Below are 27,754 nucleotides of genomic sequence, written 5' to 3' on the forward strand. Positions count from 1 at the left end.
AATAAATAGATAATCACAAAAATGGTCCTGTGATTTCCAGAGAGAGTCCCCAGGGCACACCAGGTCTTATCCTGGGAATTAAAAACTGGATAACCTAGGTCGGGCGTGGTGGCTCACGCCTGTAATCCCAGCACTTTGGGAGGCCAAGACAGGCGGATCTCCTGAGGTTGGGAGTTCAAGACCAACCTGACCAACATGGAGAAACCCTGTCTCTACTAAAAATACAAAATTAGCTGGGCGTAGTGGCGCACACCTGTAATCCCAGCCACACAGGAGGCTGAGGCAGGAGAATTGCCTGAACCCACGAGGTGGAAGTTTCAGTGAGCTGAGATCGCACCATTGCACTCCAGTCTGGGCTGGAGTGAGTTTCACAAGAGTGAAACTGTCTCAAAAAAAAAAAAAATTGGATACCCTAGACATAATATCTAGTTTTCTGTGTATATTTCTGAATTTTTTTGTATGTCTTCAATTTACCTCACTTTTTTTTTTTTAATCTTAAAAGGTTCAGAAATCAGGGTGATTTAAGTTTTAATACCTATAATTAGCACTTTTTTCCTGAAAAACTTATTATATATCATGCCTGTAACCCCAGCACTTTGGGAGGCCGAGGTGGGTGGATCGCCTGAGGTCAGGAGTTTGAGACCAGCCTGGTCAACATGGTGAAACTCCATCTCAATTAAAAATACAATATTAGCCAGGCATGGTGGCTGCTAATTTTTGTATTAGCCAGCTAATACAAAAAGCAACCGGCTACTTGGGAGGCTGAGGCAGGAGAATGGCTTGAACCTGGGAGGCAGAGGTTGCAGTGAGCCAAGATTGTGCCATTGCACTCCAGTCTGGGCAATAAGAGTGAAACTCCATCTCAAAAAAAAAAAAAATATATATATATATATATCTCGATGATACAAAATTTAGGAATGACATTTAATTTCAAGCAAGTATTATATGCACAGATCTAGTATGGGGGTTTGTGTGAATAAACAGATGTACATAAAGTGCCCACTTCGAAGTCTGCTTGACCTGCCTCTCTTGCCTGTGTGTTAGGTTTGAGAGTACTGTGCAGGTGAGCAAGTTGCAAGACCTCATCCACCGCAGCAAGATGGCCCGGTGCAGAGGACGGTTTGTCTGCCCAGTAATCCTGTTCAAGGGCAAGGTAAGGCCATACCATAGTTTCATGCTTCAAGATTGTCGTCTGGGGTAACTGGCTTAATGCAAAGTATAGGGTCTTTTTTGCCCCTCAACATTTAGTAGCCAAGCTTTGAGTGGTTACTGGGTGCCTCGTGTTGTTGGAAGCAATCCAGGGAAACAGACCAATTCTGACTGAAGGATGGTTCTAGGTAGGGAAGGGATGGTCACACCAGCATACCCCACCCCGTGTTCTAGAACCAGACTGCCTAGGTTCAGATCTTGACTCTTACTTCCTGCCTATGCAAAGCCTCCCTTTCCTCTCCTATAAAATGGGAATAATAATCACCTATTTCAAAGGTTTATGGAGTAGATTAAATCAAGTGAGTTAACATATTGTTTGTTCATTCTTTCAATTATATAATAAACCAAGTATTTATTGTGTGTTATGTGCCAGGCACTGTTTCAGTCCTTAAAATACATCAGCATGTAAAGCAAACAAAAATCTTTATTCTCATGGAGATTATATTCTAAGGACTTTTGTTAATTTGTCTCACCAGTGTGGTTTCATTTTTACCTATCTTTTGGTGTAAGGGATGTGCCCATTTCATTGCAGATGAAACAAAGGCTCAGAGTGAATAAGTAACTTCCCTAAGTAGAGAGTACACATCAGGGCAGAGGATGGAGGGGATTAAATGAAGAAGGCTGAACACTGAGAAGGAAGGTGGCTCTGTGTTTGCTAGGTGAGCCATTGTGATGTTAGAGTGGGGAAATCCCGAATGCAAGTAGCAATTTGGGGGAAATTGGTCCAGGAAGAATGGACGGATAAAGAAGGCTCAGAAGGGAAGGGGAGCAGGAATTCAGTCTATTCGTTTCTTTTTTTTTTTGTTGTTGTTTTTTTGAGATGGAGCCTTGCTCTGTTGCCAGGCTGGAGTACAGTGGCACAATGTTGGCTCACTGAATCCTCCTCCTGGGTTCAAGTGATTCTCCTGCCTCAGCCTCCCGAGAAGCTGGGACTACAGGCGTGTGCCACCACACCCGGCCCGTTTTTTGTATTTTAATAGAGATGGGGTTTCACCACATTGGCAGGATGGTCTTGATCTCCTGACCTTGTTATCCACCCGCCTTGGCCTCCCAAAGTACTGGGATTATAGGCGTGAGCCATCGCGCCCGGCCCCAGTCTGTTAATTTCGTTAGCTGGTGTCTGAGTGCCTCAGTGGTCAAGGGCAGGGCAGTGGGGAGAGACTGACTGTTGTCTTAGTCCCTGGTGTGCCTTTTTTGTAAAGTAGGAAAAGAGCAATTGGGAAAGGGAGGTAGGAGGGGAGACTCTCCCAAAGGCTTTCTTGGGCAGATCAGTTTTAGGGAAAAGTATGTGTGGAAGTTAGGTCCTAGAAACTGATCTTAAAGGTGTTGTCATGTTGGAAAAGGTTTCATGTTCCCGGCAGTTATTGGAGCTTTTTTTTTTTTTTTTTTTTTTTTTGAGATGGAGTCTCCCTCTGTCACCCAGGCTGGAATGCAGTGGCCAAGCTCGGCTCACTGCCATCTCCACCTCCCAAGTTCAAGCTATTCTCCTGCCTCAGCCTCCTCAGTAGCTAGGACTACAGGAGCACGCCACCACACCCAGCTAATTTTTGTATTTTTAGTAGAGACAGGGCTTCGCTGTGTTGGCCAGACTGGTCTCAAACTGCTGACAGGTAATCGCCCTTCTTAGCCTTCCAAAGTGCTGGGAGTACAGGCGTGAGCCACCGTGCCGACCTGCAGCTTCATTTTAAAGAATACCACTCTGTGCAGCACAGTGCTTGTCATTAGTTGCACAGGAGATACTCCAACCAGTGTTTTCATAGAACAGCAGTTTAAGGATATGCTTGTGAAAAGCATTCCCTGTCAAGTACTGCATACTAGATTCATGAAGTACATTGATAAATGTTTGCTGATATAGTTAAGGCTCTGAGAAGTCCTGTAGCAGAGAGGCCTGTGTAGTTTTGTCAAGTCAGACATGTGACTCACAGTAGACACTTAGGAACTAGTATGATCGTGGCAGCATTATTACCAACACTACCTTAGGGCCACCAACCTCTGCCAGGTTGAGGAAGAGAGCGAGGTGTATTAAGAAATGCTTGCTGGCCGAGTGTGGTGGCTCACACCTGTAATCTAAGCACTTTGGAGGCCAAGTCGGGCGAATCACCTGAGGTCGGGAGTTCAAGACCAGCCTGAACAACATGGTGAAACCCCGTCTTTATTTTTTAAAAAATAAAAATAAATTTAAAAAAAAAAAAAGAAAGAAATGCTTGCTTCCACAACCTAAATGTCCATCGACAGATGAATGGATAAAGAAAATATGGTACATGTATGCAATGGAGTACCATTCAGTGATGAAAAAGAATGAGATCCTCTCATTTGTTATCTGCATGGATAGAACTGGAGGTCATTATGTTAAGTGAAATAAGTGAGGCACGAAAAGACAGACTTCACATGTTCTCACTTATTTGGAAGCTAAAAAAATTAAAACAATTGAACTCATGAAGATAGAGAGTGGAATTAGGTTACCAGAGACAGGGAAAGGCTACTGTCAGGGGCAAGTGGAAGGAGTGGGGATGGTTAATGGGTACAAAAATATAGTTAGAATGAATAAGATCTAGTATGTGATAGCACAACGGCGTGACTACAGTCAACAATAATTTATTGTACATTTAAAAATAAGAATATGATTGGATTGTTTGTCACATAAAGGATAAATGTTTGAGGTGGCGGATACCTCATTTACCCTGATGGGATTGTTACGCATGCTGTGCCTGTATCAAAATATCTCATGTACCCCATAAATAAATACATGTAACTACAAAATTTTTAAAACCTAAATGTTTCCAGCAGAAACAGAAAATGAAATACCACATGTTCTCATTCATAAGTGGGAGCTAAATAGTGGGTACGCATGGTCGTAAAGGTGGAAACAGTAGATACTGGGGACTCCGGAAAGCAGAGAGAGGAGGAGGCAAGGGTTGAAGAATGCCTGTTGGTTACTGTGTTCCCCATTTGGATGATGAGTTAAATGGAAGCCTAAAGTCCAGCATTACACAGTGTATCCATGTAACAAACTTGCACACATACCCTCTGAGTCTAACATTTAAGGAAAAAGAAATGATTGTGTTCTGCCTCTTTCAAAACTTAGTTCAGTGTGGCTAGTGCAACTGAGGAACCAAGGGTTATATTTTATTTCATTTCAATTTAATTTTTAAGACTTGAAGTGATATAAAAATTTGTTGCTAAAAACAACTTTGAAATGGGACCACATTTCTCTTGAAATGCCCAAAGTTTTTTTTTTTTTTTTTTTTTTGAGACAGAGTTTCTCTCTGTTGCCCAGACTGGAGTGTAGTGGCGCCCATCTTGCCTCACTGTACCCTCCGCCTTCTGGGCTCTAGTGATTCTTGTGCCTCAGCCTCCCAAGTAGCTGGGATTATAGGCACGTTCCACCACACCTGGCTAATTTTTGTCTTTTTAGTAGAGAGTTTCACCATGTTGGTGAGGCTGGTCTCAGACTCCTAGCCTCAAGTGATCTGCCCGCCTTGGCCTCCCAAAGTGCTGGGATTATAGGTGTGAACCACCAGGCCCAGCCAATGCCCAAAGTTTCACATCCTACTTAAGATATGCTTTAAGTGTAAAATACATGTCAAATTTTGAAGATTTAATAGAAAAAATGTAAAATACTCATTTTAAAAGTCATTGCATATTGACATAATGTCTTGGATATGATGGGTTAAGTAAAATATATTTAAAAAATTTTTTTTCAAAACTCAGTTCAACCATTGAAGGGTAAGTTCTCAGACTGTTTTCCCCCCAAACACTTGTGTCTGGCTCTTGGACCATTGAAACTGGAACAATTCATCTTTCTTTTCGTTTAAGAAGTGGGGAGCAGAGGTCAGAGGTTACTAAATTAGCAAATCCTACTGAGTGCTTTTCCACAGGCAGAATTGGAGGCCATTCCTAACTAGGTAAATAGAGAACATTCTTGCGTTTTCAGTCAGGAACCAGCTTAAAGGACAGAGATGATGGGTTTTGAGTCAGAACCATGAGGCAAAGGAACAGGTGTGTATCAAGAGGGGTCACCCCTCTCCCAGGGGCCTTCCTGAAGAGGCTTGTGCCCCGCTTGGGGACTTGGCCAACTTGTTCTTCTCCATGTGACCCTGGGGTCTTCTTGGCCTGGGTCTGGCTGTCTCAATTACTAAAAAGACAAGGTCAATAGAGGGATATAGAAGAAGAATTGGAAACAGAAAAAGGGTCTCAGAACTCAACAGCCAAAAAGAAGGCAGCCGTCTGCTCTGAAAGATTTAACAGAAACAATGCAAAGGAGAGTGAGGTCAGCTGCCAGCAGCTTAGATGAAGCAGGGAGGGTGGCCATGATACATATGCTGGTGGAACAGGCAGCCACACACCCTGTCAACATCCTGAATTTTGGAAACCAAACTTCCCCCCGCTTTTCTTTGGAGTCGTAGTGGTCCTCAGCCCTTTCCTGTGGAAGCATCCACTTTACTCCTTACTACGTGGCTGACTCCTTTAAAACAAGGGCTTTTAAGAGGGTCTGGGGATAGGTTCATCAGTGGACTTGGGAGAGTCCAGAAATCCCTGGAAATGTAAGTAAATTATGATGTGTACATTTTTTTTTCAGGAAACAGTTGATAGTTTTTAATCAGATTTTCAGATTGCTTTTAGACCCACAGAAAATTAAGTGGCTCCCACTGGAGTTACATCCTACTTAGGCCAGCAGAAATACTAGCCCTAGTCCTTCTTGTAGGCTTCCAGGACAACCTCTCCACAAACCAGCTCTTGCCCTGGTACCAATAAAGTCCTTCGCTCTGTCCCAGGTTATATATATACAGGTAACTTTTCTATTGCTGTCCCCTCCCCTAGGCTGCTGCTACCTCAGGGAGAGCCAGAAAGTGACCTAGTCATTCCCACGCACCAACTCTTTGCTTTAGCAGCAAAACTTTCCTTCCCATTATCTTACAGGTGGAGAAGGAGAATCCCTCAGATGGTACTTTGCAGTCTTCCAGGGACCGACTTTCCATGAGCACTTTGTGTGACCCACTCAGCAGTGTGCTTCACTCCCTGTCTGTCACCTCACAACTTCCCCATTCCCCATTGTAGTATAACAGGGCCATGTTCTCTTAGCCTTTAGCTAAACTTGGGCTGATTTGCCTCCCCATCACCAGGTATCTCCTCCCATTCCCCCCACCCTACTAGATTTCAGCAAACAATTTATTTAAATAAGTAGCCTTACAATTAGATATTGAAGTTCATGCCAATTGCCTGGTTTCTAGAATTCACTTACAATAATCCCTTCAGTGATGAAAAGAAAGCTCGAAAACATTTCTCATTTCCTTCTTGCTGATGCAAAAGTTGTTCCCCTCTACACTAAACAGTTCCAAATCACAGTAGGCACACAGGCTTTAGAGGTCAGTGGGTTTGGATTAAATCCCAGTTTACCCCTCATTATATGACCTTATACATCACTTAACCTCTTAGCCTGCTTTTCTTTTCTTCATCTGTGAAACAGCACCAATGCATGCCATCTGCCACATCTCCCTCATGGGCTTGTTTTGAAATTCACTGAGTAGATGGTGGGCTTTTCAGGACCATGTCCAGGATGTGGTACACATGGAACAGCCACCCTATCTAATCCAATCCTGTTGGTAACACTGGCACCTCTTGTTTGGGAGTGAGACTCCCTCGGTAGAGGTTGTGTATTGATCCTGGGCATCTTCTGACTGACTGTGGCAGCCTTGATGCTGAACTTAGGGGCGTGCTCTTGGGCCCATTATTCTGGCCTAGAAGAAGAATCAGAGGAGTCCCAGGTGTTCCTTCAACTGTGCATGCTTCAGAAACCATCTGACCCTGAAAATGCTGTTTCTCTCCTAGCACATTTGCAGGTCGGCCACACTGGCTGGATGGGGAGAGCTGTATGGACGCTCAGGCTACAACTATTTTTTCTCAGGTGAATGTCGAACAGCATCCTCTGACCTAGAATGAGAACCCAGTCATAGAGAATAGATACCCGGGCCGGGCGCCATGGCTCATGCCTGTAATCCCAGCACTTTGGGAGGCTGAGGTGGGTGAATCACCTGGTCAGGAGATCAAGACTAGCCTGACCAACATGGTGAAACCCTGTCTCTACTAAAAATACAAAAAATAGCCGGGCATAGTGGCACATACCTGTAATCCCAGCTACTCAGGAGGCTGAGGCAGGAGAATCACTTGAACCTGGGAGGCGGAGGTTGCAGTGAGCCGAGATCGCGCCATTGCACTCTAGCCTGGGTGACAGAGCGAGACTCCATCTGAAAAAAAAAAAAAAAAAAATTAGTCGGGTGTGGTGGCACATGCCTGTAATCCCAGCTACTTGGGAGGCTGAAGCACAAGAATCACTTGAACCCTAGAGGCCGAGGTTGCAGTGAGCTGAGATCATGCCACTGCACTCCAGCCTAGGGGTGACAGAGCTTTTGACTCTGTCTCAAAACAAAAGTTACCCATGGCCATAGTAGTATAGGTAGGGGATCTGAGTGAGCTGGGTGGAGATCAGGGGCCAAACAGGAGTTCACCTTAGAGATGAAAACTACCAGGCATATGGGGGCATAGTGTGTCCTTAGGGGTGGAGCCAAGTTGGCCCAGCCCACCCTTGGCACTATAGGGAAGGAGGCTGATAAGGAAGCCCCTGTGTGGAGCCCTGGGTCACAGCCTCAGTACTGACAGATAGGTTTTTCTGGCAGGGGGTGCAGATGATGCCTGGGCAGATGTGGAGGACGTCACGGAGGAGGACTGTGCTATTCGGTCAGTGCCGGGTTGCTCTGGTCAGGGGCTTGTGTTGGGGATGGGGTGTCTGGCCAGAGATGGCATGTTCATATTGTCTGTGTGTATTTGTCACTGGTTCAGGTGAGTGGATTGGCCTTTTTTCCTTCTGTCTGCCAAGTCTGTATCCCTGAAATAGGGCTGTTGAAGTCCACTGGGTAGCATCCAAATACCTGAGCAGCCTGTCTCCATCTTGGCTGCACATCTGGATTCAGAGAGAATGTCCCACTCTTGGGGTTCCTGGTACTGCAGGCCTGAGATAGGGCCCAGACATCTATATTTGTTTTAAAGCCCCCACAGAGTTGCCAGTTTGCAGCTATGATGCTACCAACCTGCCAGATCTCACCCAGTACACCTAGTACTACTGAGGCACAGGGCAAGGGCTACAGTCCATACCTAGGAGACATGTGGTCTAGCCTGGAAGGTGCATTTGGAGATCAGATGTTTTACAGCTGCATGATTGGTGCTATACCTAAGAAAAGCTTGGTACAGAACAGGAGTTTGAGTCCCTATGAAAGGAGGAAATGGGCTGGTTAACACTCTTCCTATCCCCTTCCCAAATGTTTTTAGAAAACAATACTACAGGATATTTTAGAAAAGCTCCTTTGCATGGTCTGTACCACATGGAAAGTCTTTAATTGGTGACAAGCATCTCTGGAATGCACACAAGCACCCTCGTTAAAATCAGCTTCCCGAATCATAGTTTAGTTCATTAAAGGGCATTTTGCTATGCCCGGGTTCTGCCTGTTAGCTCTGAAAGCAGTGGCTCTTGGCTTGTGCTCAAGAATGTTTGGCTCTTCTCCCTAGATCAGGTGACCTCTGCCCAGCCAGGTCATCATCTTCAGCATATACTGTTCTTGACAAAGAGATTGCTGGGGGCAACAAAGCAGTGTGGATTAAAAAAAAAGTAATGGTGACTGTTTATGCTTTCTACTGCCTAAATCTGCAGGGCTGATCAAAAGGCAGCATTGAGATAGAAGCATTTTATCTTTCTCTTTGCTTCATTGGCCTGCTAGGTAGAAGGAATTTACTTGCTAGTATTTCATAATCAGTTGATAAAATAGCTCTAAAAACTTTATCTCTACAAGAATTTCAGCCTGTTACATTATGAGCAAGTCATGTGGCTATAAATTGTCATAAATGGGGGGAAAAGGAGGGGTGGAGGAGATCAACTCTAATGGAAACCGAAAGATTCTATCAGCCACCAGCCTGCTGCTTTTTAGAACCCTGAGATTATCTTCAGTCTTTTCGCTTAATGTCAAGCAATGCCAGGAAGTCCTTTTCCATTTCCGCCTGCAAATTGCTTCTCTTTGAAATACATCCCAGAGACTGAGGTAATCTCTTAGAAAGTCACCTTCCCTGCAAGCAACCTCTCTGAAACCACTTGGCCTCTTTGGCACCCATGCGTCTACCTAGCACATGCCCCAGCTTCTGGAGAAAAGTGACATCCATGTTTCCCTGAATGAATGCCCACCCCTACACTCCTCTGAGTGAACATGCCATGTAACTTCTCCCCCTGGCTCTTTATTTCAGAAGTGGTGACACGCATCTTTTTGATAAGGTCAGAGGCTATGACATCAAGCTGCTTCGATACCTGTCAGTCAAATACATCTGTGACCTGATGGTGGAGAACAAGAAGGTGAAGTTTGGCATGAAGTAAGTACAGGCACCCACCACAAAATGAGCAGAGGCAGTGTGTACAGATTTGCAGGGCTGGCGTTAGTACGTAGCTGTCACTGTGTGCTGGCCTCCTTACAGAGGGCTTTCTGTACATTGTCTCACTGTATGTTCAGACAGCCCTGCAAAACAGGTACCAGTGTCCCCCTTTTTCAGATACTGAAGCACAGAGAGCTTAAATAGCTTGCTCAGGTTGTATGTTAGTGACTGAGGAATCCATTAGTCTCTACCTGGTGCTCTGCTGCCACCTTCTCTTACATATCTCTGTAATTTTTATTTCTGGCTCCAAGTTCTATGCCATGTGTGGCAAATTAGAATTTCTTAATTTTTTAGAATTTATTTTTCATAGAGATGGGGTCTTTGTTGCCAAAGGTGGTCTCAGACATGTGGCCTTAAGCAGTCTTCCTGCCTCAGCCTCCCAAAGTGCTGGGATTGCAAGTATGAACCACCGTGCCTGGTCCTAGGATTTCTTTTAAAATTAAACAAAAAAATCAGCATATATTCAAATTTTACTTCAGTGACTGCTATTATATAAAAACACATATGGACCAAATTCAAATATGAGAAGTCAAAACTAAAAAATATTGCCTGGGTTAGTGATGAGACTATAGGAGCTTTTCCCAAAATTTTGTTTGTTTTTAAATGATGTCTTTTAATTATCCTAAAAGATGGTCTTAGAAAATAAGGCACACTGAGACTAAAGTCAGAGCTCACCTATCTGCAGATCAGAATGTTGCCTTATTCCTCCCTTCCTTTATCTGTTAGAGTCCCTAGTATTTATTTTCAGATGCTGTTTGTTCACCCTGTTTAGAAGTGGGCTTGAAAACAGGAGAGCAAAAAAAAGGATTCCCATAGGATTATATTATTTGGCTCTCATCTCACTCCTGGGTTAGAGTGGCTATACCGTGTGCATTTTGGGGTCAGGTGGAAGGTTGTTCTGCACCTTTAGGGTCTGGTTGAGGATAGCTGTAGCATTAGAGGGGGAATAATCTCCCTTACTTGATATATTAGAATAGGGGCAAAGAAGTTAGAGTTCTTTTTTTGAGGTGGAATCTTGCTCTGTCGCCCAGGCTGGACATAATCTTGGCTCACTGCAACCTCTGCCTCCCAGGTTTAAGCACTTCTGCTTCATCCTCCTGAGTAGCTGAGATTATGGGAGTGTACCACCACACCCAGTTAATGTTTTTACATTTTTGGTAGAGATGGGGTTTCACCATGTTATCCAGGCTGGTCTCGAACTCCTCACCTCAAGCCACCTCACCCAGCCAAAGTTAGAATTCTTAATTGTACAAAGTAGGCACTGCCAAAGGGAATTGTTAACATTGAAGAATAGTTTTTTAGCAGAAGCTTCATTTGTGATTATAATCCTTATTTGAGGAATAGTGTGTGTGTGTGTGTGTGTGTGTGTGTGTGTGTGTGTGTGTGTGGTGATGCTATAACACATTGTGTCCCTGTCTTGTAGTGTAACCTCCTCTGAGAAGGTGGACAAAGCCCAGCGCTATGCCAACTTCACTCTCCTCTCCATCCCATATCCAGGTAGGGAGCTCTCATCTAGTGGCAGGCATCCTAGGACTGGGGACCTGGGGGTGACCTTGAGCAAGCCCTCTCTGCTTAGGTACAATGATGTCCAGGGAGTTTTCCTGGAGGGTTTGTGTCAGGCAGCATAGGACGTTTTGGTTCCTAGTTACAGGCCAGCTAAGTGTAGGATAGTGTCCTGGAGAAGGGGCTTTCCACTCAAGGGGCCTAGGGTTTGAGTACTGTCACTGGTACTAGCCACAGCCTTGAATGAAGTACTTTACCCTTCCAAGGCTCAAGTTTTTTCAGGAACTTGGAACAATGTAGCTCAGAGTTTTGATTTACATGAAAGGGCTCTGTGCATGAAAGTACTGTTTAAGTGTAAAATGACATTAGTAGTAGTCTGTGTCAGCAGCTGCACTTGCTGCTCTAGCCTGAGTGGATGTCACCCTTTGGGTGCATGTCTTGAAGTGATTGAGTTATTTGTGGAAATTGCCCCCGGCAAGGCTATTCTGGTGGTAGAAGAACACATAATTGCTGTGTTCCCAGCAACTGGACAATGGCCATACCATGTTGCGAAGCACATTGGTATCCACAAAGCTGCATTTGTCTCTTGCACGTGAAAGTGTGTGCAACCTGTGGCCAGGGCTGTAGTCTCTGCGCTGGATATTAAAGCTGGTAGTCTAGTTTGTAGCATTCACACTTTCTGGAAATACCTGCCTGTTTAGCAAGGGAGGCCGCGGAGCTCTAACATCAGTGCAAGATGCTGTCAGCACACAACAGGGAGTAATATACTCTTTCCCCTTAAAACCTCGCACAAGCATCTGCCTTTTTGTGTTGGACCTCATCTCCTCAATTTTGGGGCCACATAGCCATGAGAAAGGGCAGGCAGGTTCATCTAGTGCCTTGCGGGGGGGTTGGGGGGAGGGTGTCCCATCAGGTGCAAGCTGGTGGTATCCATACTCTAGCCCCTGGTAACCCAGCACCTTTATAAGGGACTTCCCCTGAGTCTATGCACTGTTCTCTGCCAGCATAGTGTTTGGTACCACATGGAACTGGGCAGGAGTCCCAGCCCTAGCACTGTCTCCTTGAACAAGTCCCATAACCCTTCTGAGCATCAGTTTCCTCCTTAATAAAATGAAGATAATGGTGCTCATTTCAGAATGAAGTGCCAGACCCATCCATAACAGGTGTCCTGTACATAACAGACCTAATGATGAGTAGTTGGGAAAGACAGACTCAGGGAACCTCTTGTTCCCTAAAAGCAACTTTGGGCTGATGTAGATGATAATGATGATAATCATGCTGGGGTGAAGTTGACAGTATCAGACCTACACTCTGACAGGAGTATCCTACATAAGGGGGTTCACATTAGAACCGTTGGGTAACTCTGTAGATGCTTTTCAGACACAGTTTCCAACTCCCAGGAGATGCTTCTGGGCTTCCACAGACTGAACTGTCTGCAGGATTGCACTGCCTGAGGAACCAGGCATCACTTTCTTCATTTTAAATTTAGGTTCCAAGTAGGACTTGGTTTGGAAAAAATAGTTTTGCTGGAAGTATAAATACCACTGCTCCAAAATAGTAATGCAGTGTCCTTTCTGCTGTAGTTTGGCAGCTTGTTACAAGACTCCCAAAATGTTAGCACCCTTTGACCCAGGTATTTTTCTGATAATTGGTCATTAGTATGTAATTCAGCCAACTTGGTGCTGAGGACGTTCATCACAATGTCTATTTGTAATAGCAAAACAAGAAATGTTTTCATGAATCAGAATAATGATTAAATGATGGCACATCCTTCAGCAGGATGAAATATTGCATATTGTAGAAGAATAGACTATGGGCTGGGCACAGTGGCTCCCGCCTGTAATCCCAGCACTTTGGGAAGCCTAGGCAGTAGGATTGCTTGAGCCCAGGAGTTCAAGACCAGCCTGGGAAGCATAGCAACAGTCTGTCTCTACCAAAAAAAAAAAGAAAGAAAAGAAAAGAAAAATAGAAGATGCTTAAACTTTTTAACATGGAAAACGTCACAGAGCTTAAGATAAGCAGGATTCAGAATCACATAGTACACTCTCAACTAAGTAAAGGAAAATGTGCTTACTAAAAAGGAAGAAGGAAATGTGCCACAGTGTTAAGATGTCTGATTGCTTTCCCCACAACTTTTTTTGTTATAAAAGGCATCAAAAGAGACCAAAGTTTATATGTACTGCATCTAAGTGCATGTGTGTTGGGGTGGGTAACGAGGATCAATAAAAATTAAAAAGCTGGAGATGGGGAGAGACACCATTGCACAGCCCGATAAGGGGAACAGGAGAATCACTTTTTATTTGATATACTTGTGTTCTTGTGGTTTTTTTTTTTTGCATACTTGTATTACTTTGTAATAAGAAAAAGAAATAAAATTACGATTATCCAAACCAAGCCATGAGCTGCACTTTGATGCTGTTTAAGGAATCTCAGTTGAGCCTTATGATGACATCGAGGCCCAAACGGGTACTAAATAGCCTTAGTTCTAGCTGTGTCAAACTCTCTTGGGCTCTTGGAAATAAGAAGTATTCTGGGATCATTTCTTTCAGCGCACCAAAATAGATGGGGCCCTCTGCAGCACAAATCTAATTTGTTTCCTCCTTGAGTGAATGGTTCTTCTCTGTCTGCTTTTGGTCCCTCCCCTGTTGCTTGAAAGTGGTTCAGAAGCCTGTTCAGGTAATGAACATCAGGCATTGCCCTGAGTAGAGTCTATTTTAATTCTGTCCATTTCTCACAAAAACTGCTTCTGCATCATAGGCGGGTCTGAGCTCAGCCTAAGGCCCGCAGTGTTGATTTGAGCAGCTAGAGTTGGAGAAATAGCACTTCACAAGAGCTCCGAGGGATAATTGGTGTCTCTTCTAAACCTGGGCTCATAACTCAGGGCCTCTGAGATCTGTAATTCTTCTTTCTCCCAATGAGGCTCCCAAGAATAGGCTGAAGTGTTATGGTTGAGGATTGTTTGCAGACTTCTCGAGGTCTGGGGATTAGAGTGTAGGATGTGTATGGGATGAAAACCACTTCTGGAAAACATGGGCTGGGTCTCTAGAGAAGCTTTCCTATATTCCCTGAGGTGGTGTCAGACAGGAACTTGACCCAAGAGTTGCTGTGACATTCCATGGAATCTTTGCAGCTACTTCTCCTGAATTTGGACGATTGTTTTCTTGCCTTCTGGGACTTCACCAGACTTAGAGGTGTGGCCAAAGCCAGGTGCCCTCTGAAGTTTCTGTGGAGGCCCTGGGTGCTGAGAATAACTGCAAGAAACTGCTATCCAAGTGTGTTCTCCCACCACATTTCCTGAAGCCACCAGGAGCTCCTTGAAGGCCCAGATGCTCGCTGTGCTGTGGTTAGACTCAGCAGGGGCAGGCCACAGATTGGAGGCAAAACGGATTCTGTCTGACCAAGGCTGCCAACCCCAAGTGCAGAGCAAAGCAGTCGACTTCAAATTGTGGGCCGGTACCATGGGCTTTTCCTGCAGTGGCAGTGTGAGTGCCACTTGGACCAGTGCTGTGCTAGGTGTTTTATATGTATTATGTCATCCTTAAACAGCCATTTTACAAATGAGAAAATCAAGGCTTAGAGACATTAAACAACTTGTTCAGCGTCACAGTGTTAAGTGAAAAGCTGAGATTTGAAGCTGGTAATGTGCCAAAGCCCTATTCTCTCCATTGTTTCTCTCTATTCCTGAAGGCTTATCCTGGTGGTGTTACTTAACAATTTTTCCACCAAATAACACAGAAAAGTGCCTCTTTGCTTGCTTTGTTGGGCATGGCAGTGTCTCTTGAGCACCAGGTTTGAGGCACTGTCCATGGTCCTTTCCAGTATGTTAGGATGTTCAGTCTTCACTAAAAGCCTGCGAGGCTAGCATTATTTGCCCCCATTTTAGAGATGAGGAAGAGTGATCCTCTGCAACTAGGCTGCAGTGGTACGTCATGCCTTTGTTTACGGGGATTGGCACTACAGAGACCTGTAGGACAAAGGGACTTGCAGTGTGGGGGAAGTGACTGGTGATTAGTGAGCATGAATGGAGAAAGTTACAAAGAGGCTGAGAGCAGGCGGTGCCTCGTAGAAAAGGCATGCAGCCAGGAAACCAGAGGGGCTCTGGAGGCTCTCCCCTGGCTCTCACCCACTGTGTCAGCCTTGGCCTCACCGGAGCCACTAGTTGGGAGAAGTGTGAGCTGGTGGCTCCCTCTGTCCACAGCACTCAGGGCTCTGGGTCTGGCCAGGGCTGTCTCAGAAGACTTTGGGCTGGGAAGGGAGGTGTCATAACTCTGCCCTTCTTTTCCAGGCTGTGAATTTTTCAAGGAATATAAAGATCGGGATTACATGGCAGAAGGGCTCATATTTAACTGGAAGCAGGTATGAGCCCATAACATACATCAACTTGGGTCTTATGTCTGTTTGTAAAGAGAGACCAAAGAGAACAGCTAGCAGTCTTTTTTGGGAAAATAACTCCCTCTTTCTTTTCTGCCTTCTTCCCTGATAGTTTCATTCTTTCTTTCACTTCCTCTTCTCCTTGTATATACATGTTAAATTTTTTGTCATGTATACTTTCTTCTCCCCTTTATTTCTCTTTCGTTTAAGGGAATTTTTCAGGAAAAGCCCTTCCTTTCTCTACTGTCTGTGTAAAGGCTAGGGTCAGCATTCTTTTCCTTTCCCAGCCTGTAGGCACAGGCTAAGGGAAACCTACTAGAAGCTGAATACATATTGACCTTGCCTGTTTCAGCGATGACCAACCAGGGTCTGACGGAAAAACTCCACTCAGCTGTAATGACCTGGTCACATTGAGTTTTAGGCTGTCACTCCCAGGTAGCACAGGTGTCTGTCCTGGAGGAGGCAAGCACTGCCTGTGGTAGTCACAGCCTCAGGACTGCAAGCTTCCCCGTTACCTCAGCCTCCTCTGGTGGCCAGTCCACATCTCACAGGTGTTTCTGTCTCCAGGACTACGTTGATGCCCCATTGAGCATCCCCGACTTCCTGACTCACTCTCTGAACATTGACTGGAGCCAGTATCAGGTGAGGGGCCTGACTCAAGCATTGAGGGCAGGATAAGGGGGTGGGGACCAAGGGGATCCCTGCTGCCTACGCCACAAGGCCCTCGTGCATTTGCCTGATGGACTGGCTTGTCCCCTCAAATGCCCTTGGCCCTCTGACCTCTCAGACAGGAGGAATTGTGTGTCCGTTTAACTATCTCCTGATTTGCTCATGGCCCAGAAAATCAAAGCTTTCTGAACGTGACTCATTCAAAGATTTGCATCCACCAGGGGTTCTGTTTCCAGAGGACCTCATAGAGTCTGCTATTCCAGATCTGGGCTTTAGTTACTTTTTCATTTTTCCTTTTAAATATGTGTTCAGCCAGAGGAAGTACAGAGCTGCCTGACCTCATTTGATTATAGAAACGTTAAAATTACTTCCACCATGCTCTCCTCCATCACTGCGCACCATGGAAGGGGCCCCTAGTCTTACTGGATCCACCTCTCCACCCTTAGCCCACACAGTCTGAAGGCTGCCAGCAGCTCTGCTTGCCACTTGCTTCAGACAGAACAAGTAGTCTTGTTTTTCTGCGACCTTCCCCATGTCCTGTTCTTCTGCCTGGCTGCCACCTCTCAGCTTCCTCTTGTCTGGCTGACATACTGCCCTTCAGGCTTTGGCTCAAGTGTCTACTTCAGGAAGACTTCCCTCATCTGCCTCTTCCTTATCCCTGGCGAGTTGGATGCCTGCATCTATATTCCCATTAACCTCCTGGGCACATCCGTCATGGAATTTTCCACTGAGCTGTAGTCACTGATTTAGAGATCTGCTTCCCTGAAATCCTGGAGGACGGGGACCCACAGCTTGTGCATCCCAGCACAGAAACAGGCACAGAGCCTAGAACTTGAAAGACCGAGCCAGTAAACAACAGAAAACATTCTGCCTCCCTGCTAGTTTCCCTGTCCCCAGGTCTGGACAGCTCCCACCCAGCCTTGAGATCTCTCTTTCTTTGAAAGGCTGGCCCATCTATGTTAAGCAACTAGGTGCTCCTAGATCACCAATGTCAGTACTGTATGGTCCTGATAGCAGCAAGATCCATCTTGTTTTCTCTCTATATATCTAGCCCCTAATCACAAGGTAGATGCTCACAGCAATTGTTTGAATGTATGAAGTAGGGTGATGTCAGGTCTCCCCTATGCAGGTGTTTGCAAGAGAGGGAGCACTGGGGAGGAAAGCAAGCCAGTTGTTTGTTATGGTCTGGAAGCCTGGAGAACGAACAGGTTTGGGGTACCGGTGCTGTGGTCTCATGTTGAGGCAGTGCCTAGACAGATTGGATAAAAGAACCTACAGGCTTCCTTCGTTCTTTATTGCATGCAGAGGTCAAGTAGACGCTGCCCCAAGCCACCTTCTTTCTGGTCCCTTCTGGCACCATTTTTTCTCCTTATGCAGGTACAAACTGGATCTGATGAACTACTCAGCAAATGAGATGTGACAGTTCCTGGTTCTGGTCCCACCAAGAATGTTTGCCTCTTTAGGAAGGGGTCCTGTGCATGTGAGGAGGTGCTGTGCTTAGTAGATGCAGGCCCTGGACCTAGGTCCCCGCTTGCCTGGCCCTTCCTGCCAGGCTCTGTGGCCTTGAGCAAATGACCTCACTTTCCCCTGAAAGTGGTGTTGGCAGTACCTATTTCAGAGTTGTGCCAGGCTCAAATATGATCACTGCTTGAAAGTGATTCCTGAACTGAAATACCAGACAGATTGTAGTGATTATTATGAAGAGGCTGCTAGCTAGCTAACTCAGGGAAGTGAGCACTGATAAACTTCCAGGCCTGAAGGCGGCAGGGCTGGAGTGTAGCAGGCAGGCAGGTGCCTCCTGAGAAGCCACCTCTTTGGTGTTGCTCAACCCGTTTGCCTCACTGGGACTCCTAGCATCCTCTTCCTTGGCCAGGTGTGGGCTCTGCCCTTTCTGCCCACAAAGCCCTGGGGTGCTGGTACCTTGTTACTTTTCACCATCTCCCCAGGTGATCTCATCCATCGTCCACACCATGAGCCCATGGCCAGGCCTCTCTCATCCATACCTGCATAACCTTCCTACCTACCTTCCTTCCTTCCTTCCCTCCCTCCCTTCCTTTCTTTTCTTTTCACTTCTCTTCCTTTCCTTTTCTTCTTTTGTTTTTTGAGACAGAGTTTTGCTCTTTTAGGCCAGTCTGGAGTGCAGTGGCGCAATCTTGGCTCACTCCAACCTCTGCCTGCTGGGTTCAAATGATTCTCCAGCCTCAGCCTCACAAGTAGCTGGGATTACAGGCATGCACCACCACGCCCAGCTAATTTTTTATTTTTAGTAGAGACGGCATTTCTTCATGTTGATCAGGCTGGTCTCAAACTCCTGACCTTGGGTGATCCACCCACCTCAGCCTCCCAAAGTGCTGGGATTACAGGTGTGAGCCACTGCGCCCGGCCCTGCATCACCTTTCACACGTGTCCCTTCAGGCGGCCCCTCAGACTCAAGCTGTCCAGAGTAGAGTTGACCATAGCCCACCATTTACCCAGATGCTCACACCTGAAACTCGAGTTCTTTGCCTCCCCCACATCCATCACCAGCTCCAATCGGTTCTCTCATCTCTGCCTCTGGTGCAACTGTAATCCTTGCCCTCTCTTGTGCAGTACCTAGCTCAGGCCACTGCTGTCTCAGTACATCTCGCAGCTGAGCATGGGCCTCATCATTGTCACCCCTGCCTTAAAACCTACCACTGACTTCCTATTTTCCTCAGAATACAATGCAAGAACTTGGTACATGGCCTACCCAGCTCCATGCAGTCTGGTCTTGCCTGTTCTTGTGATGAGCTGATATTCCTGCAGCCTCACTGGCCTCCCTTCAGCTCCCTAAGAAGGCAGCCCTCTCCACATTTGCACGTGCACTTGGGCTAGAACAGGGTTTCTCATCTCTTTAAGGCTCTCTGCCAGAAACACGTGTCTCCTTTCTCTGTTGCTTATGCTGTCTCATGTCACCGTCTCTGAGAAGCCTTCTCTGATGTCCCTATAGATACGTCCTGGCCCTCCAGTCACATGGTTGCACAGCATCCTAGAGGTCTCCTTTTAGTTGCACACCTCCAGTGGTTTGCTTTATCTTCCCTTTCGCATGGCTCCATGGAGGCTGAAGTCATATTCTCCCTTGTGCACCTGGTGCCACGCCCTTCAGGAGGCGTTCATTGTGAGGTTCACTGAATGAATGAATGGTAGGAGCCGTTGCGGAAGTATACATGTGTCTTGCTCCCCTCCATGTAACCAGACTGGGTTCCATAGAGGTACGCCCCTTCTTCTTGTGTCCTAAGACCCCTCCCTGGGGCTGCTGCTCCTCAGGCACTCAGCATTGCCCCAACTATGAACAGGCAGGAAGAAACATTCTGCAATGATTCCTAGTCCCTGAACACTAAGCCTTAGAGATGCAGAAATGCCAAAGCAGCCTCTGCCCTCATGGGGATTAGACTAGGAAAAGAGGCAACAACATAACCATCACCTACATTATAGTTTTGACTAGTAGTCACAGAAGCCCCAAAGAGAAGATAATTGGGCAAGGCCTTTGAAGGATGAAAAGGAGTTTGCCAACCAGGAGGAAGAGTGCTCCAGGCATAGAAACATAAGCAGAAGCATGGCGTTCAGCTCAGCTCCTAGAGACTTTTTCATGAAGCACATAGGATGAGAGTCAGGCATGGGCCTAGTTGTTAGCTTATCTCCCCGGTCCTCACTTTGAGCAGTCCCCTCAGACTTTTGCTTCTTACTCTGGTGTTTTAAGAAAAGTACCTACAGTGTAGGATATGATTAAGAATGTGGAGTCATTGGAGTCTGGCAGGGCTGGATTTATCCTTCAGCTCAGCCATGTGACCTTGGTTCTCTACCAGCATAGCCCTCCCCAGCCTGTAGCTCCTGCCCCAGCCCTGGGAAATTGCTGCTCCTCCCTGATGGTCAGTATCTCCTCCAGGCAGCTGTCATGGTGGCTGGCGCTCTGCAGCTCTCTAGTCCTTGGCGGGGCCTGCCCTCCCTGTCTGCTGCAGTCTTCCCCAGCCCACCTGACATTGGGCTTGGTACAGCGTGGCTCCTATCTCCCTCTCCTGCGTTTCCTTGCCCTGTGAGAATCACTGCTCCATTGGCAGTGAGTGTGTCTGACACGTTGAGCCAGATAAGTTGAGAGACCCCTTGTGCAACTACTGATAATGACTTTATTAGCACAGCACTGCAGCGCCTGTCTCTGGAGCCACTAAAAGTGGGTCAGAACTCTCTGGGGGCGTGGGAGGGTCAGGTAAATGAGCCTGTTTTAAATTTCTGGGAAAGCCATTCCAATTACAGGTGCCGTGTTCCCCCTCCCCCTGGGAAGTGCTGTCTTGCTGGCATGCGCCACCCTCTCTGCACAGCTCCAGAACACTGCTAAGCAATTGTATCTTTAGAGAACAGAGGCTGCCCCAGCTAGGGAAAAGGGTGCCGCAAAACTGGGTCAGGCCCCTCCATGGAGTTCCAGGTTCCAAGTGGGCTGTTTCTTAGAGGGTCTGGGCTAGACCTTGCACTTGGGCTAGAACAGGGTTTCTTATCTCTTTAAGGCTTTTGCTTAATTTTCCATCTCCCACTTCATGGGCCTCCTGTTTTAAAAGACTTTCCCTGCCAGACTCCATTTATTATTCATTAAAAGATAGTGTGCAGTACATAGTAATAAAAAGCAAATGAAGCATGTTTGAAAAGGTTGATGTTTTAGTTTCTGTGATGTAATGACAAATGAAGGAATGAATCTTTTTAAGTGGCCATTTGGAGACATTGGCCACAGCCTCAGGGCTCTTCATTTACCTTTACTGACTTCCTGGACAGCCATACCAGCAGGAGTCCAGCACTTAGAGGACCCTAACGTGGGCAGGGGTCCGTGGGTCACTCTGGCTTCAGCATCCCTTTCTGTTCTTCATTCTCACATCGGGTCAGAACACAAGAGTAGGGGGTCCACAGGCTGAGGGTTGCCAGGAGAGGTGGAAGGAGCTGCTGGAGCTGGAATATGAATGTCCCAGATTATCGAAACCTATGGTCTGTGACCAAGGGTCTTGTGTACATATTGCCCCAGAATAACTCTTGGCATTTTATTTTTTAAATCCTTAAAATTCTAAATCAGAGTTCATGTCCATTCTTAGATCCCTTTTCTTCTCTATTTTCTCCAACAGAGTTGGGACCTGGTGCAACAAACACAAAACTACCTGAAGCTGCTGCTTTCCTTAGTTAACAGCGATGGTGAGTCTGTCTTCTCCGGAGCCCTCAAGCCACTGCACCCTTGGGGAGTTCCCAATTCTTTCTCCCCCAACTATATATTGTTGGGGTCACACACCTAACTTTTGTGCTGTGGGAGGGATTTAGGGAGTCCCTAGAATCCCACAGGCTGAATGGGACTTGTCCATTGGTAGCTTTATTCCACGTCCTCAAAATCTTGGAAAACAAAATTAAGAACTCATTACGAGCTCCCCACCCACTGCCAAAAAAATACTTGTAATGCCCTCTGAGAAACTGGATAGGGATGTCAGCCCCGCCTAAATGACCTGGGCAGAGTAGACTGTGTAGGCCACACTGTATCCCCAGAAGTACACTGAGAAGTATAGCCAGGAGGAAGAAAGGAGGCTACAAAGCCAGAGGCCTGCCACTCACCCCTTTCTGGGACTAGGCTGGAGAAGATCCGTGGGGAGGCCACTACAGAAGACAGAGGCTTGGGGGGGGCCTGGCTCCCTCCTGCCAGGCCCAGGTGGTGGTACTTCGCTGCTCATTGGCCCATGTCTGGTTCTCTCTGCGGTTCCTGAGTAGATGACAGCGGGCTGCTGGTACACTGTATCTCAGGCTGGGATCGGACCCCACTCTTCATCTCCCTCTTGCGCCTTTCCTTGTGGGCTGTGAGTATGAATGGGCCCCTACCAAGCTCTACTCTTTGGGTGTCTTAGGATTGTCTCTAGACAGAGTTTAGGGCAGGGGATGCCATCACTCAGAGCAGATGTGTTTAACCCTGTCCTTTGGGGTGTTCCTCAGCCTGTGTTGTCACTGGGTCTGGTTATGGTTCAGCTCCTGGGACAAGAAGAGGGCTCTGTCATGTCTCCTGTGGTCTCTTCCAGGATGGACTCATCCACACATCCCTGAAGCCCGCTGAGATCCTCTACCTCACTGTGGCCTATGACTGGTTCCTCTTCGGGTAAGCCTTTGAGGGAGTCCGGTTTTGGTGCGTTGGTAACAGTTTCCATATGTGAGTGGTGTGGTGGCTCCCTTGACAGGGGTCAGAGGTAAGGATTACTCCACTTCTCAAGAAGGACCGAAGCTGCTGATCACGCCCCACCTGCCATGCTGGTGCCAGTGACATTCTGTGTCTGGTGACCCTGTCCCCTTGGCCCTCACATCTTGGTGCTACTGACTTTGCCTCTCCACCCTCCTTTTTTTTAGGCACATGTTGGTAGATCGGCTCAGCAAAGGGGAGGAGGTGAGTACTGCTTATGGCTTGCAGGCACAGCTCAGCACTGAAAGACGGGCAGGGGGTGGTCTGTCTGCGTTCCATGTTTTAGGGGCAGTTCCTTGCCCTGGCATGCAGGAATGTGGCCCCCTGTCCTCTCCTCCTGAGGCAGCATGGCAGGACAAGCACCAGCACAGTAGCTCTCTGTTCTGGGCCTCAGGAGCCTGTGCCATGGAGCAAATACATGCCCGCACGTCTAGGTGAGCAGTTACATGGTGGCCTTGGCTGCCTGTGATCTTCCCTCTCACAGGCCATTTGTTTTCTCTGCTCAGTTCTGGAACCATCTTACAAGTCCTTTCTGTGCTCCTTGTCTCTGCAGCTGAAACGCAGCAGCACTTCTTTTCTCCATCCTTCCATCACACCCTTCAGCCACTTTTCAATGTCAGGGCGCCCAGTAGCAGGGTCCTGCCCCCTATAGCTGCCTCCAGGTCCCCTCTCCTCTGGACCGCCTCCTCTCCTCTTCCCATGTACTTAGCACTCTCCCCCATGCCCATCGCCTTTTCTGCACCCGAATTCTGTCGGCCACCCTCCGCAGGCCTTGCCTGTTAGTGCCTGTTTTCTGAGTGTGTCCCCTAGTTGGTCCCCTTACTGCCTGGATGACGTTGGGTGATGTGCTTCACCTTGAGTCTCCTGGTGTTATGTGTGCTACCTCACTAGGAGAATGAGTCCAGACGCCCAGCATGGAAGCTGTCCCATAGTGCCAGCTCCTTCTCTTTGGCCCCCACTCCCTCATCTCCCTGAAGCATCTTTCTCTTCTTTCTCACCCTCGTGAGGCTGCTTCCTTCCTGGGCATCTTATCTCGCGCCTCCTCCTTTTGTTCCTCGGTCTCAGCTCCTCCTCTCCCCTTCCAAATCTCTTCTTCTGAACACTTATCGCGTCTGCCAGGGCTATAGAGCTCAAAGCCTGTTCCTCAGAGGCCTCCGTGAACCTCAGAGGCGGTGACTTTGGCATTGAATTCAGTGCTTCAAGAAGCCTCTTTGTAGCCTCTCATTTTGGGACTCTCCCAGAGCTCCAGGACATTCTACCCTCCGTGTAGTCTCCCTTCCCCTACAAAGCAGACTAGATCTGCCTTCAGAGAGGGGGGCTGAGCCAAGCGGTGTCTGAGTTCGAGCCCTTGGTATCTCTCCGTGTAGACAAGAGGCCTTCCTCAGCTTCAGGGTTTCATCTTGAGGACCTTTCTGTTACACCCCAGACAATCCAGACACTGATGTGTCCAAAGTAAAAACCCGGGCCTATTAAACACCACTGTGTCCTCTCCCCACCTCACCTTTGAGGTTCAGTGAACATATTAACATGTTTAAGGCTACAAAGTCTGTGGTGAAAACACGTATTTAATCTTATGTAACACATCATTTTCATCCTGACCCCACTTGGGCAGCCCTCTCTTTGTTGGGGGCAGCTCCTTGCCTGGGCACACAGAGATAAGGAACCCATGGGCCTCATGGGATGCCAGGTGAGGATTTCTCTGAGGAGGGGCTCATGGGCCAGGCCTTTGGGAATCACCACAGAAATGGAAGCCTGGTGTGTGCTTCCTGGAGGCCCCTGGGCTAGGCACTGGATGGAAGGGAGAAGAGAATTTGCTCATGGAGGTGGGGTTGCAGCTGGGATCAGGAACCTCCTGCCTGTGCCTGCCTCACACTTAAGACCTGACCCTTACAGCTCAGCAAGGGAGGCTCCAGGCCAGATAGCAGCTGCCCGCACCGCCACACAAGAGGAGCACCTCTTGACTACACGGAGAGATGCCAAGGGCTCAAACTCAGACCCCCTGTTCTGAACCAGTATTTCTGGGCACCTCCCCCCAAAAATGTGATTCCTTTCCCTTCCATTACATTCCTGCCTTGTCCATTGTTTTCCCTGTGCCCAAGTCCTCTCTCTCCCAGCTGTCCTTCCCTGTTAGTCTCTCTCCTTGGGGATCTTAGAAGAGGCGAGAGGGCACTGTTTCACTTTATCCTTTTTAACCACTTGAGAACACAACGTGTTGAATTTGACGATCATTTGTAAAATTGCTGGCTTAATCTCTGGCAATCCCAGGAAGGAAATCCTTTCCTTCCTCGCCCTGTCCCAAATGCATGTGCCAGGCCCTGAAGGCCTCTGTACCACCCACACCATTTATGGACCAGCACACCCACGGAGTCCCACAGCAGCGTTACTCTCCAGCAGGGGCCTTGACCTGGGTGGCTGGCTTCCCTCTCCTGGGAGTTCCGCCACCTCAGTTCTTCTCACTGTACATTGCTCTTTGGTCTCTCCTTTAGATTTTCTTCTTTTGCTTCAATTTTTTGAAGCATATCACCTCTGAGGAGTTCTCTGCTCTGAAAACCCAGAGGTAAGTGTCATGCTGGGCCAGGGCGCCCTGAGAAGGGCTGCTCCACAGCAGGCAGAGACTGGCCACCTCATTCCCGCCCTGCCTTCCTGCTCGTTGGGCTGGTACTCCCTCCTGCCTTCACTCTGAGGCCAGCCTAGGGGTCCCTGCTGAGGGCCCCTGGTGAAGAGGCTCTTCTGCAGAGAAGGCCATATTGGGGTCAACTTAGAGTCATACTAGCTGACAGGCTTTGGGACAGATGGGTGGTCTCTGATGATCAAGAGAACAGGTGTGTTGCTGCAGGAAGAAGCCAGCCTGGAAGTAGAAGGACTCTCAACTCCCGGTGCACCCAAGCTGACTCTTGCCCTCCATGCCCTGCAGCAGAAGGCATGGCTGAACACTGCAGCCCCCTACAAAGGGGCAGAAGGCTGCTTCTGGCCTGGGAAATGCAGGAGTCTTGGCTGGCAACTGCCTTGTGAGAGTTGGGGTCTTGCCTGAATTGGTTTACCTTCCTAATCTGAGCTACAAACATCTTGGGCCAGACTTGAGCTCTGAGGGTACAAGCTGATGAGGAGGATGCAGACCTTGCTGGCCTCAGAAATCTGCGCCTGTGTGTTGGACAGAGCCTTGCAGGGTGGGTCCCAGAAGTGGGCCTGGTGTTTTATAACGCTTCCTAGAGTAGGACGTCTCCACGAGTTGTCAGTGAGTTGAGCCACTTTCCAGGGCAGGCAGGATTGGGAGTTGGGGGACAATAAGACCCCAGATAGATCTGGAATTTACTGCTCCGGGTTCTGTTTCCAGGAGGAAGAGTTTGCCAGCGCGGGATGCAGGCTTCACCTTGGAAGACATCTGCATGCTGAGTGAGTCCTGGGCCCCAACGGACTTCCCTTCCTCCCTGCATCTTCCCGAGTACAGATCAGGCAGGAACTGTTTGTGCAAGGAGTTTTTTTCCCAGTTCTGTTGTGTGGAAAAGGTGGGGGACTAGTAGTGGGAGAAGAACATTCTGACTGATGGCACTGGCCTCTTTTAGGACGAAAGGACCGTGGCAGCACCACCAGCCTTGGCAGCGACTTCTCCCTGGTCATGGAGAGTTCCCCAGGAGCCGCTGGAAGCTTTACCTATGAGGCCGTGGAGCTGGTCCCAGCAGGAGCGCCGACTCAGGCAGCTTGGTAAGTGGCCAGACTGGGACCCAGGTCACTCACAGCTGTGGCCCAGGGCCATCAGTACCAGGGAGCCAGGCTGAAGCCCCAAGAACAAGGGAGGCTCCCAACAGAAGAGCTGAGAGGATAGCTCCATGCTCCTGCTGTCTCTACTGGGTCTCAGAAGCCAGCCATCTGGTTGGTGAAGGGCACTGCCCGTGGTGGCCCAGGAGCATAAAGGGCCAGGGCTCCCTGTGGGACGGAGAAGCAGCTGGGCAGCTAGGGCAGGGGGCAGGAGTGGCTGGTATTGGAGGAACTCCTTTGTATCATTTGCAGGGGAGATAGGGGGCTGTTTTGGAAAAAGAAAACAAAAAGGTGGGTGTAAGATGATAGGGAATTGGGAACTTGTTTGAGGGTCAGCTCCTTTGAGAATCTCATGAAATTGAGACCCTGATGACTTTCACCCTAGACAAATGGCCCAAGATGTTGCATAACAAAGTCCTGAGCAGTGGCTCATACTTGTAATCCCAGCACTGTGGGAGGCCAGGGCAGGAAGATCACTTGAGCCCAGGAGTTCAGCCTGAGCAACATGATGAGACCCTATCTCTTAGGGAAAAAAAAAAAAAAAAGATTTTGCATAACATATGGAGGTGGGCAGTGACTGAACTGTGAGGAATCATTTTCTAGCACATACTTGGAGGCCAGTAGGCTGGTGTGATTTGGATGCCACAGTCCCTCCGTAAAGACCCAACCCTGCTGCCCATGGCCCTGAGCTGGAGAGAGAGTTAATGTTTACCTACTCCCGTGTGACGATTTCCCAGTGGAAGTAAAGGCTGGTCTTGAAGTTCAGTGAGGGTGGGCAGAGGGCTTTGCCTGCTGTGGCCCCTGGCTCACAGCCCTGCTCCTTCCACTGCAGGAGGAAGAGCCACTCATCCTCTCCACAGAGTGTCCTCTGGAACCGGCCACAACCCTCAGAGGACCACTTGCCTTCCCACCAGGGGCTGGTGGAAGCCAGGTCTTCCAGCTCCTCATCCTCAAACCATTCTGATAACTTTTTCAGGATGGGTAGCAGTCCCCTGGAGGTCCCCAAACCCAGGTGAGGAGCTCCAAAGCCCTTGCTGTTGGAAGTGGCTAGCATTCACCCTTAACAAGATGAGGGTCGGGGGCCAGCACCTGAACTAGGGTCTCAAGATGGGGTTCCTTGGCGTGTAGCCTGGTGGGCCATAGACCTAGGGGGTCAGAGGAGCAAGCTTATAGGACCAGTATTTGAAGTATGGGTTAGCGTTTGGTAACAAAGCAAGGGCTGCTTTGTAGAGTGGTTTGAGGCTCCTTCTTCCTGGAACCCTGGCAGAATGCAGGGGAACCCAGAAGTGCAGTGGCTATGATCTGATGGGTGGGGAATAGGGGCTGCCTCTGCTTGTTACCTTTGGCAGATCCCAACCTCCTAGGCACACCTCCCATTGTGATTGAAGAGCCAGATCTAGATTCTCAGTCCCTTCTGTCTCAGATCTCATGTCTGAATTGGTGGGGCAGTGAGAACAGATGTTAGGGAGCTGAGCTAGATGTGTGAGGCTGGGACAAACCATGGGTGCCTGCACACCTGGAAAGGGAGCAGTTCAGCCAGGATGGTCATGCCAGGGCCGTGGCTGAAGGGTG

General features: G+C 48.0%; 1 protein-coding gene across 4 annotated transcripts in view; it reads left to right on the forward strand.

Annotated features, from left to right (window-relative positions):
• MTMR14 (myotubularin related protein 14) overlaps positions 1-27,754 on the forward strand; it is a 50,243-nt gene that overhangs the window by 10,809 nt on the left and 11,680 nt on the right. For 2 of the 4 annotated variants that reach the window (XM_032290591.1, XM_032290593.1), the window contains exons 3-17: positions 1,045-1,153; positions 7,039-7,114; positions 7,884-7,944; positions 9,496-9,618; positions 11,102-11,175; positions 15,467-15,537; positions 16,120-16,194; positions 21,342-21,408; positions 21,970-22,055; positions 22,272-22,348; positions 22,594-22,630; positions 24,913-24,983; positions 25,761-25,819; positions 25,990-26,128; positions 27,015-27,194. In XM_032290591.1, the coding sequence (XP_032146482.1) occupies positions 1,045-1,153; positions 7,039-7,114; positions 7,884-7,944; positions 9,496-9,618; positions 11,102-11,175; positions 15,467-15,537; positions 16,120-16,194; positions 21,342-21,408; positions 21,970-22,055; positions 22,272-22,348; positions 22,594-22,630; positions 24,913-24,983; positions 25,761-25,819; positions 25,990-26,128; positions 27,015-27,194 (1,305 nt within the window). The remainder of the gene's footprint in view (positions 1-1,044; positions 1,154-7,038; positions 7,115-7,883; positions 7,945-9,495; positions 9,619-11,101; positions 11,176-15,466; positions 15,538-16,119; positions 16,195-21,341; positions 21,409-21,969; positions 22,056-22,271; positions 22,349-22,593; positions 22,631-24,912; positions 24,984-25,760; positions 25,820-25,989; positions 26,129-27,014; positions 27,195-27,754) is intronic. The other 2 variants (XM_032290592.1, XM_032290595.1) reach the window with 2 other exon arrangements.

Source organism: Sapajus apella, unplaced genomic scaffold (assembly GCF_009761245.1).
Source record: "Sapajus apella isolate SASKATOON/1434 unplaced genomic scaffold, GSC_monkey_1.0 scaffold23, whole genome shotgun sequence".
NCBI lineage: Eukaryota > Metazoa > Chordata > Mammalia > Primates > Cebidae > Sapajus > Sapajus apella.